Source organism: Asterias amurensis, chromosome 19 (assembly GCF_032118995.1).
Source record: "Asterias amurensis chromosome 19, ASM3211899v1".
Lineage (NCBI taxonomy): Eukaryota > Metazoa > Echinodermata > Asteroidea > Forcipulatida > Asteriidae > Asterias > Asterias amurensis.
Window position 1 is genome coordinate 3,740,523 of NC_092666.1, and position 20,420 is coordinate 3,760,942.

Here is a 20,420-nt window from a genome sequence, read left to right on the forward strand (position 1 = left end):
GCTCGGTTACTGTTTTGGTTATGACGTATGAACCAATTATTGGTTACAGCCGCCAAAACGTGCACCTGCTCAGCATGCCACATTTTATTCTAAACTTCAAGGGGAACTTTACTGGGTATTGTTTTTCACGAATAATTAATGTTGCTTCCGACAACTTCCAGAGTGTAGTTTTTCTGTACAAAAGCCAATGATCACTTTCGCCCCCCCCCCTCCGCCCTGCCCCCAAAACCCCGCTCAATCCCAACTATCTTATTTTCAACAACAGAGGGGGCTATACAGTTTGCAAAACTTTTCTGCTGCATAAAACCCAGTCGCCTAAAGCGCATGTACATTGTAAATAGGGTTGCTGAAAGTTTTCAATGTGGCAGGGCAACTGACTAACTCTTTAGACTGATTCATTTTGTCAGTAGGGGTGTTGTGTATCCACTCTGAAATTCCTTTGGATTTATAGAACACATTTCACAAAATAACCAACAGATGTTGCATATTCTGCAATTAGAATAAATTTAAAGAGTAAAATAATACCATTGTAGTATTTTTTGTCCAATTAATTTCGATTTGAAAACTTCATGTACCGCTTTCCAACTTTTCTAAACCCATCGTATTGTTATCTTCGATCATTCCTGTGGTGTTTTTTTGGTGACAGTGCATGTGTCATTATATTATGTTATTTTTTCGAAGTGATTTTGCAAGCTTGTTTCGTCACTTTTTCGACTACGTAAACCACAATAAAAAGGTAAGTTAAGGTTGATTTCTAGTAAAGTATGGACCAGTAGTATTACCGGTCGTAGAGCCTGTGTGTGTGACGGCTGTGTAAGTGAACAATTTTGATGAGAACGAATGAAAAAAAACAAAAAAAAAGTGTTGCACGCTTCAACTCACCAATCTCTGTGACATGTGTGACTGTGGGAGGGGGAGGGGGAGGGGGAGGGGGAGGGGGAGGTGTCATTTCCCCCTCTTCAAATGTGCAAGTCCCATTTTATTTCATCTTGTTGTGAAGCCAAGTACTCCCAGAAAGTCAAACTTAATCACTGTAGCAAGAAGTTTAAGTTAAGAACCCATTCATGCTAATTAATATTAATAATATTATTATTATTAATAACAAGAATTTATTAATAAATTGAGAATGAGAGAATATTTATAAGCAAGGATCGATTCAATTCCAAAATCAATCAATTTCAAAGGCAAGGCCAAGGCAAGGGGAATTAAATTCAAGGAAGGATGTTTTTCAGTTTATTAAAAAATGTTGTGACATTGACAGAAATATTGCTGGCCTGTGGCACCTGTTCAGACGTGAGAATTGTGCATCAGTTAATCTAGAAATGATCATCGCAACAATCAATAATAGCGTACATCCAGACTTGTTCCCCGTGAGCCATGTATCATCACTCAGGCATGCAACTCTTTCTTTACAAAACATTCCAGGGGTGGATTTCACAAAGAGTTAGGACTAGTCTTATCTCGAGTTAGGAAGAGTTACTCGTCCTAACTTAGGACTAGCTGTACGTTTTTGTTAGAAAACTGTCAAATACTGTGCACAAGTCACAAGTTCAGTGTGATCGGCCATTTCCTCTTTTACTTTGCAATTAGAAAGTTGCATGTCGGATGTTCATGGTGTTTCTTTGTAAATGTGATCACATGAATATGATAACTCTCGTCTTATTTCTGATTTGTAATATTAATAATAATGTTTCACTTTCAGTGTATTAACAATAATTACGCAAACTTACTAGGTGGTGAGAGAGCTTTTTCTACTGCTGCCTCCCGCCAATGGCACAGTGTTGTCTCCATCAAAAATTGCTCAGGCGATTCTGTCCTTCAAAAAGGGTCGCAAGACCAACCTGTTCTCCAATCAGTAGCTCTGGATGTCACCATCTTTGGTCTATCTTTTTGCTTTATAATCCCCTTGCATCCATAATTATTTGGCGCTTTATAGACCATGTGAACCTTGTTTACAATAAGTGTGACCTTGTACATTCTTTGAGTATTCTGGCAGTCAAGATACTACACTGGTCCTATGGGAAAGTTGACATTTTGTGTACAGAGAATTCAAAACACAGCAGCAAGGTTAATAGTGGGTGCTCGTTCAAGAGATTCCATCTCTCCTCTTCTAAAGAAACTTCATTGGTTGCCCGTAGAAAAACGTGTTGTTTTTAAGATTCTTCTCATGTGATTTAAAGCCCAGAATAATCTTGCTCCATCTTATATGTCAGATCTAATTCATAAGCACAATCCAGTACGTACATGTACACTTCGATCATCATCACAACACCTCCTTGCAGTACACCCTGTTAATATGCATATCTATGGAGACCGTTCCTTTGTGGCTTCGGCTCCAACTCTGTGGAATTCTCTGCCCTTGACGATCAGGAATACATCTTCCCTTGATGATTTCAAGAGTGCCTTAAAGACACACCTTTTCTTACAACAGTTACCATTCTTGTATTGTTGTATCGTTATGCTTGTAGTGGTGTTATTTGTCCCCTTATATTTATGTTGTTGTAGATTTATAGTGTACTTCTTTGTAAAGCGCTTAGAGAATTAAGTGTTAATTATTAGGCGCTATATAAATCGAAAGTTATTATTATTATTATTATTATAATTTCCACATAAAACCAAGAATAAGAAAAGTAAAAGCTAGGCAAGTTTTGAGATGTGCCTCCTTTAATCATATCAAAAGTTGATGAGAATTTAACCGTGCAATCTCCCATAAAATATCAGATTTGATAGTTTCTGCCATTTAGCTGTGTGCAAATCATGCGTGCAGGAAGTCCTGGCTCTGTGGCTCTTTTGTATACATATTATATTGTCACAGGTCACATCGTCTATAAATCCAGTTATTATTATAATAGTAGTTTCAGTGTCGTATGGAGTATGTTGCTTCCTCCGTCTACCACCGGCAACTTTTATAAGTGTACTATAACAAATTTCTCTTTTTCGGGTAACTATTTGCAGAATGTGTGGGTAATTATCACACTCTACCAGAAGGCAAGATGATCACCCCATTTGTAGAGGGCTGGGACTTTGTGCAGACGTTAGGCGAGGGGGCATATGGCGAGTAAGTATTTAGTCAAAGTAACTTAAATTATCTACAAGCAAACTTTGAATCTGCGGTTCTGATTGGTCAGCCCATTGCAGCAATGGGTGTGATATAAACCTTCATTGGTCAGAAGTTCTGGCCCCCCTTCACACCAGTGTTGTTGTAGCTACGAGGGGCGTTGCTGGGGGGACCCACCCCAGGAGCCGGTTTCATGAAACTTTACGCAACTGCGTAAGTCCACTTGCGCAACGTTTATGACGTAAAGTTGCACCATTAACGTTGTGCAAGTGAACTTACGCAGTTGCGTAAAGTTTCGTGAAATTGGCTGCAGGAGTCACAATTTTTGTCCAGCACTCACAATTTTTGCCCAGCCCTCCAAGCAAAGTACACTGTGCCACTCGTCCCCCAGCACAGAGTTCTCCCAGACTAAATCAAAATATTGTCCACTGTTCATTGATCTGAGACACTGTGACAGCTATTGATATCAAAGTCACTGAGACAGAGCACAGTCGAAAGGCCATTCAACTTATTTCATGTCCCAATAATTATAACGTGAACAGTTTGGAAACTTTGCATCAAGCCTGACCTGAATTGGGCCAATAATTAAATATGAATATTTTTGTTGATCCCCTTGCAAGTTGTTGGACTTCGATTTATTTTTAATTTTGAGAGCCTACATGTAAAAGTTGTACCACTAAAATTGCTCTAGCTAGAACTTGACACTTGCTGTTAAAAACAGTGGACACTAATGGTAATTTTCAAAGACTACCCTTCACAGTTGGTGTATCTCAACATATAAAAAAAAATGCATAAACCTGTAAAAGTTTGAGCTCAATCGGTCATCGAAGTCGCGAGATAATAATGAAAGAAAAATAATCCTTGTCAGGGTGTAGATGGTTGATTTTGAGACCTCAAGTTCTAACCCTGAGGTTTGAACTCAAATTCATGGAAAATTACTTCGAAAACTACGGCACTTCAGAGAGAGCCGTTTCTCACAGTGTTTCATACCATCAACCGCTCCCCATTACTCATTACCAAGTAAGGTTTTATGCTAATAATGTTTTGAGTAATTACCAATAGTGTCCACTGCCTTTAAGCAAGTACAAGAAATTGAAGAATAATGATTACTTGTTTACATTTCTCTGTACAGAGTGAAACTAGCCGTCAACCAAAGCACTCAGGAGGCAGTGGCAGTTAAAATATTAAGTCTTGATAAAGCACAGGGTGCTGCAGAGAACGTCAGAAAGGAGGTAAACAAAACAAAAACAGCCTTTGCAAGCCTTGTTGTGTTTTCATTGTAGCCTTTGAGAAAGACTCTACTAGTTTCCAAACATACTTGGCTGTTAATTTTTTGGCGTTTTAGGTCGCTAAAGCCTTGTTGTGTTGTCATTGTAGCCTTTGAGAAAGACTCTACTAGTTTCCAAACATAAGGCTGTTAATTTTTTTGCGTTTTAGGTCGCTAAAGCTCCCATCACATCAAACTTGTTCTCACTAAAAATTATGAAAAAATGTAGCCAGACGTGCTTAAACTGTATGCAAATGGAGTAGACATAGCAGCAACTTTTTACGGCAATGGTACTCCAGAACTGTACTACAGAACTTTGAGCCTGCTAAAAAATGTGGTCGACCTCATTTTGCAACTAGACGAAGTAGCAATGTATTAAAAAGAGAAGAACGTACTTCAAAGGGAAGTGTCATACTTGGATTGTACTAGTAGGGACAAGCTAGCCGTGGTGTGGTCGGCGTCATTTGGATGTACATGTACATGTGCACACAGACTGATCCGTTTGTAGCAATTTTCAGACTGAACTAAACCAGGATCACATGGTCACATTGTAGACATTGTCGGGCCAAAGCTACATTCTGGCCAGACCAAACCTGTTGTACATTTTTTAGGTCGCCTCGAAAGTTAAGCAGTTTGTGACAGCTAATTCTATTTTTTCATTGTTTCTTAGGTATGCATTCACAGGATGTTGAACGATGAGCACATTGTAAGGTTTTACGGCTCGCGTAAAGAAGGAACCATTCAGTACCTCTTCCTGGAATACATGAGCGGGGGAGAACTGTTTGACAGAATCGGTAGGTGTAGTAACTTGCAAAGTCTCTATTCTATATAGAGAGCGCCCTCTATTGGCTGATATCGTTTAGTGTTATTGAGTTTAGTCATGTACAAATAAAGCTAGTCGAGTTCAATGAGTAATGGTTTCAACAACTGCTGGTTGTAACAGTACAGGGCCCAATTTCATAGAGCTGCTTAAGCACAAAATTTTGCCTAAGCAAAAAAATCCTTGCTTAGTAAAATCAGATTACCAGCCAAGACTCCACTCAATTGTTAAGCTAAGTACACGACAGCTAAATACCAGTCACAAGCAATGTATATGGTATGAAATTTTGGCCAGTAACATGTTTAAAATAAGCGAGCTATTTTCATGCTTAAGCAAATTATTTGCTTAAGCAGCTCTATGAAATTGGTGTCGTGCCCGAGCGATCAAGTGCATCAGAATCAAGGTCTGAATGGTTCTGTTCAAGCCTTCTTTGCTTAGCTCATAACTTCAGTGATTACCCAATGAAAGCAATTGCCGTAACAACTCACGTAACCCACAGCAATTGCTGTCATGCCCTTTGCTTTTTTGTGGTTCACTTTGGGAGTATTGAAACAAAAGTGCTTCAAGACACTCGAGACACCCGTAGATTAAGTGCCATGTAAGACCTGACTGTTGTTTATTTTCTTCATACTGAAATGGAATCCCTTATCTTTGGGTCAGTGCTGAAGGCGGTAAAAGAAAAAATGTGTATAAACTTGACAATAAAATAAAATCCACAAATAAATTTATTTGTAGATAGAGATCGTTTCTTTTTCCTAAGCGGTTCAATGTACTTCAGTTCACCCTGTTTATCAGGAGCTCCAAAATATTTTTGCGGAACCCAAAAACAGGCAGTAACCACCGTATAGTTCTGAGCTGACAAGACGTAAGCCAATTTAAATATTTCATAAAATTATTTTTAAAAAATTGTGTTTCAGAACCCGACGAAGGAATGTCACCTGCGCAGGCTCACCGATACTTCGGTCAATTGATGGGCGGAGTCGAATACCTCCATATAAAGGGGGTCACTCACAGAGATCTGAAGCCAGAAAACCTGCTCTTGAATGATAATGGTAAGGACCCAATCCCTAACCCCTCCATAGCACCTTGTAAACTGTTGTATATCACCCACACCAAATTGCATGGTGTACATAATATGCATTCACCACATGAGTCATAACATTCTAGGTTGGTACAGTTTATCACTCAAAACCACAGCGGATGATATTGAATGGTCAGACAGTAGGAGGGTTGACTGTGTATATGATGTACATAATATGCATTCACCACATGAGTCATAACATTGTAGGTTGGTATAGTTTATCACTCAAAACCACAGCGGATGATATTGAATGGTCAGACAGTAGGAGGGTTGACTGTGTACATGATGTACATAATATGCATTCATCACATGAGTCATAACATTGTAGGTTGGTATAGTTTATCACTCAAAACCACAGCGGATGATATTGAATGGTCAGACAGTAGGAGGGTTGACTGTGTATATGATGTACATAATATGCATTCACCACATGAGTCATAACATTCTAGGTTGGTATAGTTTATCACTCAAAACCACAGCGGATGATATTGAATGGTCAGACAGTAGGAGGGTTGACTGTGTATATGATGTACATAATATGCATTCACCACATGAGTCATAACATTCTAGGTTGGTATAGTTTATCACTCAAAACCACAGCGGATGATATTGAATGGTCAGACAGTAGGAGGGTTGACTGTGTATATGATGTACATAATATGCATTCACCACATGAGTCATAACATTGTACATAGGTTGGTATAGTTTATCACTCAAAACCACAGCGGATGATATTGAATGGTCAGATAGTAGGAGGGTTGACTGTACATAGATGCACTCACCACATGATACATTACAGGCTGGCAAAGTTGATCTATCACTCAAAACCACATTGGATGATAAAGAATGGTCAGATAGTAGGAGGGTTGACTGTTTATGCATTCATATAATATTGCATGCTTTGTTATAGTTTATCACTCAAAACCATAGCACAGGTTTATTTAGTTACTGGAAATTTAACTTTCCCCCTGTTATAGATAACTTAAAGATATCGGACTTCGGTCTTGCCACTGTCTTCAGACACCAGGGTAAAGAGAGACTTCTTGGGAAATGTTGCGGTACTCCTCCTTACGTAGCTCCAGAAGTCTTGAAGAAGCAGGAGTACCACGCTGAGCCGGCAGACATCTGGTCCTGTGGAATCATTCTAGTTGCTATGCTAGGCGGAGGTGCGTCATATTTCTCAGAGGGAATGTTAGGCCTAGAGTAACTTGATGAATTAACAATTCATCTGTAAACTCTAAAGAGGGGCACCAAGTTCAAAATAAGTTTTGTGATTCACTTGTTTTCCAATAGATAGTGAATTTGAGTAAAAATCTCTAATCTTGCATTAAAGGCAGTGGACACTATTGGTAATTGTCAAAGACTGGCCTTCACAGTTGGTGTATCTCAACATATTCATAAAATAACAAACCTGTGAAAATTTGAGATCAATCGATCATTGAAGTTGCGAGATAATAGTGAAAGAAGAAAACACCCTTGTCACACGAAGTTGTGTGCGTTTACATGGTTGATTTCGAGACCTCAAGTTCTAAATCTGAGTCTCGAAATCAAATTCGTGGAAAATTACTTCTTTCTCAAAAACTATGGCACTTGAGAGGGAGCCGTTTCTCACAATGTTTTATACCATCAACCTCTCCCCATCACTCGTCACCAAGAAAGGTTTTATGCCAATCATTATTTTGAGTAATTACCAATAGTGTCCACTGCCTTTAATGTGGTGTAAAATGCCATTGTGTTTGATACCCTTCATTAATCTCTTGCAACTTTGATGACCAATTGAGTCAAAAATTTTCACAGATTGAATATTTTATGCATAATTGTTGAGATACACCAAGTGAGAAGACTGGTCTTTGACATGTTCCAAAGGTGTCCATTGCCTTTAATGGCCTGAAAGCACCTGGCTGATGAAATGTTTCTTAATAATAATAATAATAAGACTTGTAATGCGCACATATCCACCCTGCTGGGTGTTCAAGGCGCAGTAAAACCAAAAACAAAACAAAAACAAAACACAACACAAAGAAAAACAGACACAACAAAATTAGTCATTGAAAACCTGTGACATAAGATAAGTTTTGAGAAGAGACTTGAATTTTGCGGTACAAACACAAGATCGAAGATTAAGTGGTAGAGAGTTCCAGATGCGTGGCGCGGCTGAAGAAAAAGACCTGTCACCCCATGAGTGTCGAGACTTGGGTTCAATGAGGAGAAGCATGGAACTTGATCGAAGATTCCTTGATGGAGTGTAAACTTGAAGCAGTTCAGAAATATAGTGGGGAGCCTTGCCATTTAGAGCTTTGTGGACAATGAGCATCAGCTTGAAGATGATTCGTTGAGAGATAGGGAGCCAGTGTAGTTGTTTCAGAATGGGGGTGATAGAACAGGATTTTCTAGACAGTGTCACAATGCGAGCAGCAGTATTTTGGAGCCGTTGAAGTCGGGAAATCTGGTTGTTAGGAAGACTGTAGAGAAGAGCATTGCCGTTGTCAAGACGAGAAGTAACAAATGCGTGAATGACCTTTTCAGTGGCACTTTTGTCCAAGTACTTGCGAGTCTTACCTATATTCCTGATGTGATATGATGATAAACGAACAATATTGTTGATGTGTGGCTGAAGTGTCATCGATGAATCAAAAATAACCCCCAAGTTCCGAGCTTTCAGTGAGGGAGCTATCCGAGCATCACCGATGGAGATGTATGGCACTGAAACCTTAGTTAACTGTTGACGTGACCCAAATAAAAGGAACTCTGTCTCATCATTTAACTTCAGGAAGTTTTGTTGTGTCCAACGTCGAATCTCTTGGATGCATTTCTCAAGTCTTGCAATAGATGCATTGGCGTTTTCTTGAGAAGATTCAAACGTGATGTATAGCTGAGTGTCGTCTGCGTACACATGGTAATTCAGATTAAATTTGAGGATGATGTCACGAATCGGTAAGCGTAAACCACTGCGGGCCGAGTACCGACCCCTGTGGCACAGAATAGTTCAAAACAACAGGGTCGGATATCGCAGTGCCAATACATACATGCTGAGTTCTATTGTGGAGATACGATTTGCACCATGCTAGGGCTGTGTCCTCTATGCCAAGGTGATTCTGGAGCCGAGAGAGAAGGATGTTATGATCAACAGTGTCAAAAGCAGCACTCAAGTCTAGCAGGACTAGTGCTGTAAGGTTACCATTGTCCATAGAAGAGAGAATATCGTTGCTCACACGGACTAGTGCAGCCTCGGTCCCATGGAAAGGCTTGTATGCTGACTGGAACACGTCGGACAAGTTGAAAGTATGAATGTGATCAGAAATACGTGATGACACTACTCGTTCGATGACTTTTCCAAGATATTTTAAGTTTGCAACCGGTCTGTAGTTTTTGAATATCTCCTTGTCCAGGTTTGGTTTCTTGATGAGCGGCCTGATGTAGGAAACTTTGAGGCTATCGGGGAAACAACCGGAACTGAGAGATTCGTTTACAAGCTTAGTGATGTAGGGTACAAATATATCAATGTTTTGCTTTATCATGGATGTTGATACTGGATCCAGCTCACAGGATTTTGAAGGAGATTTCATAATAACCCTTTGAATCTCAGCAACAGTGGCAGGCTCAAACACAGATAGTCTACACTCTGGTTGAAGATGTGGCAATGTCTGCGGCACATTGTAAGGGACTGATGAAAATGATGAGCGGATGTCTGAAATCTTGGTGACAAAGAATTTCTGGAACTCATTTGCTAAGTCCTGGTTATTGTAGGTGGATGGAAGGACAGGGGTTTTGGGTTTGAGCAACAACTTACCAATTATCTTGAAGAGCTTCTTTTGATCTCCTGAGGATTCTTGTACTTGAGATGAATAATGGATGATCTTTGCCTGGTTGATCAAATTCCTTATTACTTTACATTGGTTGCGATATTCTTGTCGTTGTATTGCCAATTTGCCATTTTTCCGCCACTTCCGCTCCAGTTGACGACAGATCTTTCTCGCTGTACGAATATCATCATTGAACCAGGAGACTTCAGTTCGGACCTTGACTGATCTCGTTTTCCAAGGTGCGTATTTATCCAAGATGTCACTGACTGTACTCTCATATTGGCTGACATAGGAATCCAAGCAGTCATGATCAACTTCTAGATTTGCTAAATGAGTTCTTGTTTATAATAACAGAGCTTCCCTGGGATGAGCCTACTTATAGCTGCCGAGAATTTTCTGATTGGCTGGACAAGAAAATGCACCTATCACCATGGAAGAAGATTGATCCATTGCCGTTAGGTAAGCAGGCTTTTATTTATATATTTTTATTTTGTTTTTACAATTTACACTGAAAAAGTTGCTACAATTCATTAAAAGGTACATTCCACAAATAACTGAAAAAAAAGTAATACACAAACAGTCAATCTTCTTTTCAGAAAAAGCAGGGCAAAATTTCATAATTAATAAAGCTTTCAAGCAGAAAATACCGCTTAGCTTAGCAAGGTGAATTGCTAAGCGAAATATTGTTAGTGGGGCACCAGTTGTAACAACGCATACTTTATGGAATCTTGGCTGGTAACCAGTTTCTATTTTCTCTGTGCTTAACAAGTTTTTATGCCTTACATGCTTTTTTAAATCGGGCCCTGAGCTTGAGTCCTGTCCGCTTATCTGCTCGACCACAACACAGCTGATGACACAACCTGGTTGTTGGTTGGTAGGGTTACCTTGCATAAAAAAAAGGGCTGTGAGAATGTTTCAGAATCGAAAGCATCGACACCAAAACTGTGGTAACTTGCAAAGTATCTTTTCTATATAGCCCCCTCTCTTGATGGTTACTGTTTAGTGTTACTGTTGTTTACAAAATGGCTGCGATTGAGTTCAGTCACGTATAAATAAAGCTTGTTCAGTTCAGTAAATAATTGTGTCAAAGTCTGGTTATAACAAAAACATACTGTACTGTTTCTTGATAGGGCTAAGGTGCAAGTCCTGCCTGAACATAACTCACAAATACTCTGGTACATGTAAGCCAGGCCCCAATGTCATGGCTCTGCTTTTTGGAAAGCGTGAAATTTGCGCTAAAAGTACCCAGACAATTTATGTTATTATCTCTTGTATTTATTGCTCGATCTTTAGTACCAGTGTTACAAAAATATATATGTCATATTTTATAACCACATGGGAAACTGACCTGGTAGATTTTGAAAATATATTTATAAAAGTAAAACAAATAAACAAAATAAAATTTAATCTGATTTTTTACTATACTTATAGCATTGCTACGGAAAATCCTCTGTGAGTCCCCGCCAAAGAGATGTACATTAGCGACCATGAAGAAAGATAGGTGGTTCAGTGGAAAAAGTAAGTCGGTAATCCAGTTTGCCTTTCATACCAAGACATTGTTATCCCTATTCATCGTGCATTCTGTCAGAACAATCCTCCATATTCGAAATCCCTTAATACACCTGGGTTAAGAGAAGCAGTTATGGTTAAATGCATCCCTCTAGGACACAATGTTTTGTTTTTTGACTGAGCGATCGCCTCTCATCACAAGGCCAGAAGGCCACTTCAGGTTGAGGACTTCACTAAGCAGGTTTGGGCTACTGACCAAATCAACTGCCCCCCAGAGGAACATTGCCACCTACTTCTGGGGCTGAAATAGGGTTACCCCTACACGGTCCATAAGGGTATAGGCAAACATGTAGGTATCATCCACTCCTGTCTGGTAGAGCAGAATGCACTACCTTCCCAACTTTTTATGAAGTTCTTTGCTCAATGGCACAAATATCATGACTGGGATTCGAACCCACATTCTGCTTTTTGACAAAACCACAGCTCAGGTCTGGTGGACTAGAAATCTCAGCCATGACATCATACCACAAAAATTACTGGGATTTGAACCCTTCCTTTAATGATACAAACATCAGGACTTGAGTCCGATGCAGTAGAAATTGTTTGATTTTTGGTGATTGATTGTTAATTATTGGTTTTTGATTATTGATCATCGATGATTGAATATTGATTATTGGTTATTGATTACTGATTATTGAACATTGATTATTAATTACTGATTATTGACTATACGCAGTGCAAACACACAGACTACCGTCCAGCTCACCAACCTCATCAGGGTCCTTCAAGAGGATATGCTCTGGGAACGATCTATCGCCAACGTCCAACATCAGAAGGTAAAATCACGACCTCCTTCACTGATTCTAATATTTAAAACAATAGTGGCTTCTTGGATAGCGCTCATATCTGTCATTAAGTGATGCTCAAGGAGCTTTAACATTCATTATTTATCTATGTGGCCCACGGTATTTAATAGGCCAAATAAAGGATAGAGGACACGGCTGTGTTCAGGTTCTTATTATCACGATGTTTATTCTGTAAAGTAGAAGACGAAGGAAAGGAAAGCTGTTTACGCGTCTTCTACAAGAATATGAATGACTTTTTAATTAATAAAGGCTAATGCATATTTAGGATATATTTAGATTGAATAAACAAATCAATTAAATTAAAAGGTAAAGGTATTGCTTAAGGCAGAAAACAAATAAAACAAGATGGCGCACGGTTCCCGCCAAAAGCTTGCTGGCGGCCGCCATCTTGAATTATGTGACTCAGTCGACGATAGAGACATCGTAAGTCCGAATAAACAAAATGGACAGACGTTAAAGTAATCACGCCTGTGTTGTATATTTACTTAAACATTATTTACAACGAGAGTACGAGATTAAACTGAATTTGGTTGCTTTTCCTGCATATCTCAATATACAGGAAAACATCTCGCAAACAATAATTATCTACAAACTAACGATAAATCACAGTAATATGTACAAGGTAACTCTATTATACATTTGCTCTAGTCACATGTTGTATAAATAAATGAAAATAAAGTTATAAGCATAATATATGAAAATAGAAAATCTTTACCTGTAAAGTAGAAGACGAAGGAAAGGAAAGCTGTTTACGCGTCTTCTACAAGAATATGAATGACGGCGAAGTATAGTGCGCCGCCAACGGTGTGAAAGCTGATTTGATTTGGGGGTGATTTGCATATATGAATATTTTTAACCAATGACGTAAGTCTACAATATATATTTAGAGGGGGGTATTATTCATACCGGTGACATCTACAAGAGGTGTGCAGCTACATTTCGAGTATGAGAAGTATGAGACCAATTCCTTTAAATAGCACCATGTGCTGTGGCGCACTATGCTGCTAACCAAACCAGGAACACTGAGGCGAACCCCTTCTCTTTATGATAAGTGCACTGGGTTCTTTTATGTGCATTACCCAAAACACAGAACCTATGGCTTTTTGCCATCCGAAGGATGCAATAGTGATGGTTAAGTGTCTTACTTAAGCTCACAAGTGTCACGACCGAGACTCAAACCCACACTTTGCAGAAACACCAGAGCTTGACTCCAGTGTTCTTATCCGTTCGGCCACAACACGTGGGCGGCCATGACCTCTTTGACATCATTGTAATTCCAGGCCTTGGTTAGAAAAACCAATGTTGCTTTCTGCACACGTGTTCACTCATTTTTAAGTCTTTGGAACTCTTATTTTTACAGAGAAAGCCCGGCTCCTTTCTCCAGCTCCCAGCCTATCCCTCATTTACTCCACCACGACCCCCCAGTGCCAGAGACGACCAAAGAATCAGTTGAAGAACTCATCCATGGAGTGAGTTTCTCTCAACCCGTCCACATTGACTCAATGTTGCTGAGTAGTCAAATACAAAGCACACCAGGAAGCTCACAGGTGAGTCACAGAAAAAACAATTGTGCTTCTATTTTAGGTTTTCCAGGACAGTTTCAGCAATAACTAATTCAATTACGTTGACACGCATGCATTTCCTGCTAATCCATTCAAATCAGGTATTTCGTTTTTGTTACGTGTATAGATGACTAAAGCAGACTCGTCGAAATGTTGAGACCAAATACGAACCCAATCCGTGGCATTGAAATTAATAACAAGGAAGTCCCCTCGATCCACCAATGACCAAGCAAAAGTAGTAGTCCCTTCCGATTTCCTACCTTCTGCCCAGGTAGCAATTAATAAGCATGCAATTCATTTTAGAACTGAGAAGTCTTCCGAATTCCGAAAATCTACTTCGCAGTAGTGGAATAAATAGTAGCACAAGTTCTCAAAAGAACATAATGTTCACAGCAAAGAAGATATACACAAGGTGTTGGCTAAAAACAAGTTTACATCGATAAGTCACCATGCAATTCCTCCAAAATCACATTAATAGATTTTTTTACCAGTGGTAGGACAGGTTTGGGGCACAATGAGCAATTTGGTTTCTGAAGATGATCGGGTGCTTCTGGCTGGTTTGTACAATCAATCAATCATCATTCAATCAATCAACCGCAGAGACAGCAAGGGTCCGTCTCGCCCAGTCTCCTGTGTCCTTGACCTACAGCCTCAAGCCACATGTGGTTGATTCCGGCCAAGTTGTTGGGCCCAGGTTGATCGAGGGCAGCCTCTGGGTCTCTTCCAGCCAGGAGCCAGTGCTAGGCCTCCCCTGGAGATGATGGCAAGGCTAAGAGGTTTTTTAGCTGGGATGTTGTCAGCTAGGCGAGCGACTTGACCGAAGAAGGCAGAGCAGCGGCGTTGAATTAGTTGGTTAATGGGGGGGCAGACATGTTCTTTGGGTGACCTCATTGTTGTTGACAAAGTGGAACCACTGGATGTCGAAAATTGATCATTGACACCTCACATGGAACGATTCTAGTCGGTTGAGGTCGGTTTTGAGGAGAGATTTGGCTTGTACTGTTAAATGAACTTCATTAAGTATGGAGGGTCAGTCATCTCTGCCATTTCATACTTGAAATTCACATCATCTTGTAACTTTTATTTTCCTTTACCCTTACTACTCCTCCTCCTAGACCCCAATGCAGAGATTCGTCAAACGGATGACCAGGGTATTCACAAATCTCAAAGCAGATGATGCAATCAAGAAGCTGACTGCTGTGCTGGAGAAAATGGGCTACACTTGGAAGAAGACAACAGCTCGACAGGTAGGTAGCTCCCCCCAAAAAAAATTCACTGCCTATTAGGGACCTTTTCAAAACTCATCCTGGACAGCCAACGGACGGGCACCCGTCCAGGACCAGGTTTCTGTCCCATGATCAGTTCCCTTGTAGTGATTACTTTATCGGACGGGCTATAGGACGAGCTCGCAGTGACTGGCCTTCACCAGGGATAATTTGTTTTCAAACCGCAGAGTGTTAGGATTGCTATCTACTGGAAAACAAGCAGGGGGTCTCCGAGGGCCAGTTTGGGGTTTCATGAGCTATGCTAGTATAATCTTTCCTACAGTGACCTCCAAACAGTCAGTCCAGATTTGTCCCAAACCACAAACCCCAGGTTTGTTTATCTAGTCTTTAATGAGCCAGTGAAACCGCAGAGCGCTCAGTGGGGTGCCTTGGGCACTGTGTATCGGACGGGAGTAGACATTTCATCGTGTGGAACCTTGTTCCATATGAACTCCCATCCTTTGGCCCGTCCGACAAAAATGTGATATCGGACGAGCCTCGTCCTGTGGTCTGTCCAGGATGAGTTTTGACAAGACCCCTTACATGAATCACTATTAGGAGTAGACCTCTAAGCCAAGTAAACCCCTAACAAGTGCGACTAGCGTCGTACTCATATTGATTGCTTAGTCAAGTCGCGACTACCATCTTTCAACTACTCGGATAATCAGGGCGCCACTACTATGAAAATAGTCACGACTACCTGCTTGGTGACCTCATTGTGTCGCTATAACATAATTCAGTCCCTTCCCTTCCCCCCCCCATTCTTGTCCCCGTTGTTTACCCACTGCTTCTTCATGCATGCTTTCTAACCCCATTCATGTATTTCCACTTCACTGCTTTTGTTTCACTTAGTTACCTGTTCATGTTTGTTGTGTTGTCATTTAGCCTTCGAGAAAGACTCTGCTAGGGTCGAAACGTCAGGCCATTTTCTATTTTTTGCATTTATACTCTCGGTCCATTTGGTTGGTAAGTTGTTTGCAACAGCTAATTTAATTTTCTCATAACATAATTCACTTACGGAACACACAATCGGACGTCAGTGACACAATCGGCAAACATTGTGCCGCAATGCATCTTGGGAATTCAAAATTAGTCACTGCTAGTGTGGAAGTCGCAACTATTTCAGGCGCAACTAGTCGAGTAGTAAATTTCACTGATCGTCCAAGCCTAGGGCCTGACAGTTTCTTTTGGTCAACGTCCTAAAAATTGATGGACCACTGATCTAGACTGATCTGAGACCATCTCATATTTACAGAACTCCTATTGTCCATCTCTTGACACATTTATATTCCTTCCAAATCAGGTGACCATCACATCGCTAGACCGGCGAAAGAATCAGTTAATCTTCAAAGCACATTTGCACGACATGGACGACAAAGTTCTCATAGATTTCAGATTGTCAAAGGTAAGATTCTAACCCTTATTTTGAGCCTCTTGCTTTTTCTGTGTGCTTTCTGCCTCTCTCTTCTCTATTCATGTTTCTCCTGAAGACAAGCAGAGTATACAGTTTGAAACGTCGAGACCACACTGGCTCTTTTGAGAGGCAACACTTCCTCAAAAGAGATTTACACATGGTTGTTCCAGCAAATTTACTATTAATTTTTATAAGACAACTTTTGCTTGTTCTGTATTCTGGTTGGCTGAAACACGGTCACGTGGGATGAACTAATATAGTCTAGTGACGGGAAATAGTATCCGAGCGGGCACTAGTCTTTGAAAATAGTGCCCGGTTACAGCGCCCTCTCTTGACTTGAACCGTGAACAGCAACTAGTCGCTCTTCTGAACACTCAAAGTCCCTCGAGGGAATAGACGTACACACCTCATCATTGCCAGTCAATATGTGTATAATAGTTTCTTCCTATTTATCCACACCATGACAAGCTTCAAACAATACTTAATTCCACTCGACTGCTTCTGTTACACTTATACACCCGTTGATGTGTGTTGTTTTGTCATTTAGCCTTCAAGCAAGAATCTGTTGTGGGCTAAGAGCAGGCCATTCACTAATTTGTTTGTTTTCTATTTTTGAACATAAGAAACCCAGCTTGTTAGATCTTTCTGGCTTCCTATTCAAGAACTTTTCATCTTCAAGTTGTTACCATCACGTAGAAATGTTGACACAAGGGTCAAATGTCATAGAGCTGCTTAAGAAGAAAGTATAACTGCTTAGTTATTTTCTGCTAAGCAAAATTAATCAGGGTACCAGTTACATTTGGTACATGTAGTATTTTAGATGATGACTTATTTGAGTAAGCTCCATTTGTAATGTGCTTAGCAAACTTTTGTGCTCAAGCAGGTCTGTTAAAGCCATTGGACCTTTCGGTTCAGAAAAAAAAATAAAAGTTCACAGATTTACAAATAACTTACAGGGTTTACAGAAGGCAATGGTGAAAGACTTCTCTTGAAATATTATTCCATGAAATGCTTTACTTTTTGAGAAAACAGCAAAACAATATAAATTCTCGTTAACGAGAATTACGGATTTATTTTAAACACATGTCATGACACGGCGAAACGCGCGGAAACAAGGGTGGGGTTTTCCGTTGTTTTCTCCCGACTCCGATGACCAATTGAGCCTAAATTTTCACAGGTTTGTTACTTGATATAGAAGTTGTGGTCCTTGAGGGCCTTGGACAACACTGTTTACCGAAAGGGTCCAATGGCTTTAAAGCAGACAGTGCACCACAAATGAGGTTGCAGTTCTCGTTGCAATTTCAAGAATCCATCATTTTATTTTTCACAGGGAGATGGTCTGGAGTTCAAGCGACACTTTATGAAGATTAAAGCCAAGCTGGCACACATCACCACGAAAGTACCGCCGCTCACCCCTTTTGTCTAAATGGACTAGGCTACAAGGGGTCATGAGAGTTCACCGCCATGAAGGCATCAGTATTATCAGCAACTCAACATTATTTTTTGAATAAACCTCTATCGCTGCGATCAAACTATTGAAACGTTTTCAAACGACTATCTTGAACATCTGACGTAACACTTTGAGGCTCATGAATAACGCCAGATGCCTGCCAGTCTGGACTCTGCCAGAGGTACCTTTGACCTCCCATTCATTACACATGAAGATTCGCAGTTAATTCACACATACATGTAGGCCTACACATACTGAAATTGAATAAAACAATTCTGCATTCAGACAGTTGGAAGTGCAACCTGAAACAAAAAATAACCTTGGACCAATCAATCCTCAGATATGTTCCTGGTGTTCCTGGCTGTGGCTGTTGTATGCGCCGTAGCACCTTGTAAACCCTTATAAGGTGCTAAATAATTGGGTCTCAGAGTTCCTCACTGCAATATTACCTATCTTTTTGAAAGTTTGTATATACTCAGCACATTGAGTACCTTATTTGGTAGACACTTGCGCTGTATAAGACTTCGATATTATATGGAAAGCTTGTGTAAATGCACGTTTTTCTAGTGAAATCATTGAATCCAATGACATCATTCGGCCTATAAGAGCAGTGCGGATAAAGACAGATGACCAGTCTTAAGTACCACAGACATTTTGCAGCCATTTGGTCTTCCAATGACCTCATAGACCTTCTGCACATGACGTCATTTCAGTAGGGCGCCTTCACCTAGAGGTCAATTAAGGAGGTTGTTCATTTATTAGGCATTCCTGTGAACCGTCCATACAAAGTGCGATGTAATTGTTTCGTCACTGTTTTTCCTTAAAGATGGTGGCTAGATGACGTCAATGCATAAGGTCTATTTTAGGGCGCTGTTTGTGCTTGTTTGGTCATCATAGAACCTTATCACAAATTCCCAGTATTTGTGCGTTAGGCATGGAAGAGGTGCATACTGGCGAGCAAGTTTGATGCTAGCTAGACCTCATTCAACAGTTATGGGATTGCGGGAAGGTTTATGTGCTGGGAGTTAAAGCTACTAAAAATTTGTTGGTATATTATTCTTTTCTTTTTCTACTTTTCACTTTTAACCCATGGTGTCAAGATGCTTGTTGATGAGAGGCTGCAAGGTCAAATTAAGTTCTACGATGAACTTATTTCCAGATAGATAGAGTCATCATGAAAGTTGGAAAAATTTTGCGACAGGTGAATTAGTGAGCTTTCAGATGGAAATTTTTCACTGGAGGTTTTATACTGACATGAACAATAAAAACTGAGTTTTAAGATTGAAATATATCTCTGGAAGATTAGTAATGGTTTGAATCAATGAGCTTTCGACTTGACCAAAAACTTTGGTGCTGAATCTTTTGTATTTTTGTCTCTGTTTTCATCTCTTTCTGTTCCAAGAACCAAAATAAATGTTTAATCAGGTGTCATTTCCAACAATCATCTTAAAGGAACACGTCGCCTTGGATCGAACGAGTTGGTGTATGAAAAGCGTTTGAAACCGTTTGTTTAGAAAGATGTTTTAAAAGTGGAATATAATGATCCACACAAGTATCACTCAGAATTGCACGGTTTTCATTTTCGACGCGAACTTACACGGTCAGCCATTTATGGGAGTCAAATTTTTGACTCCCATAAATGGCCGACCGTGTCGATGAGGTAAAAGGAAAACCACGCAATTTCAAGGCATATCTGTGTAGATCATTGTATTCTACTTTTACATCTTTCTAACCATAACGATTTTATAAGAAACAGTTACAGAACGCTTTTCAAAGACCAACTTGACCGATCCAAGGCAACGTGTTCCTTTAATTTGCTTAGTTAATAAACAAAGGTATGCTTGCGACCAATTTCCTTTGATATATATTTTTGTAACTTGTATGTAGAGAACGCTTTCTACTTTCGTTATTAAAACAGTTTAACAATAAACAATTTTTTCATCTGTTGTGTTTATGACATAAATGTTAGGGTTAGTATCTGGGCCCCAACTTCATAGAGCTGCTAAAACAGACAATTTGGCTTACTAAGACAGTTTGTGCTTAAGAAAAATTTACAGTTCACCAGTCAGATATAGTGCAGGTGACATGGTATTTTGGCTGGTAACCTTTGTCTGGTAAGCCTACTTTTACTGTGCTTAGCTACCTTTTTTATGAACTTTGACCCAGGGTTTGGTCAGGACTCACTCGTACTTGTCACATAAGATTGCCCGTTCTTTCTGTTTTGATTTAGCGTTTGCAGTCTTTAGTTTTAAAAATAAAACCATGAACAAATCAAGAGAGAAAATTGTCCCACCTTCTTGTTGCGAAAAATACCCATAGCTGATT

General features: G+C 39.9%; 1 protein-coding gene across 1 annotated transcript; it reads left to right on the top strand.

Moving 5' to 3' along the window:
- The first annotated feature begins 630 nt into the window (after positions 1-630).
- LOC139951635 (serine/threonine-protein kinase Chk1-like) lies at positions 631-20,005 on the top strand. Its single transcript, XM_071950603.1, has 13 exons — positions 631-736; positions 2,956-3,058; positions 4,191-4,290; positions 4,996-5,119; positions 6,063-6,197; positions 7,204-7,392; positions 10,384-10,488; positions 11,461-11,547; positions 12,275-12,374; positions 13,765-13,951; positions 15,082-15,213; positions 16,535-16,636; positions 17,976-20,005. Exons 2-13 carry the CDS (start codon positions 2,994-2,996, stop codon positions 18,069-18,071), a joined length of 1,422 nt encoding a protein of 473 aa, XP_071806704.1. The 5' UTR covers positions 631-736; positions 2,956-2,993; the 3' UTR covers positions 18,072-20,005.
- Positions 20,006-20,420: the final 415 nt, after the last annotated feature.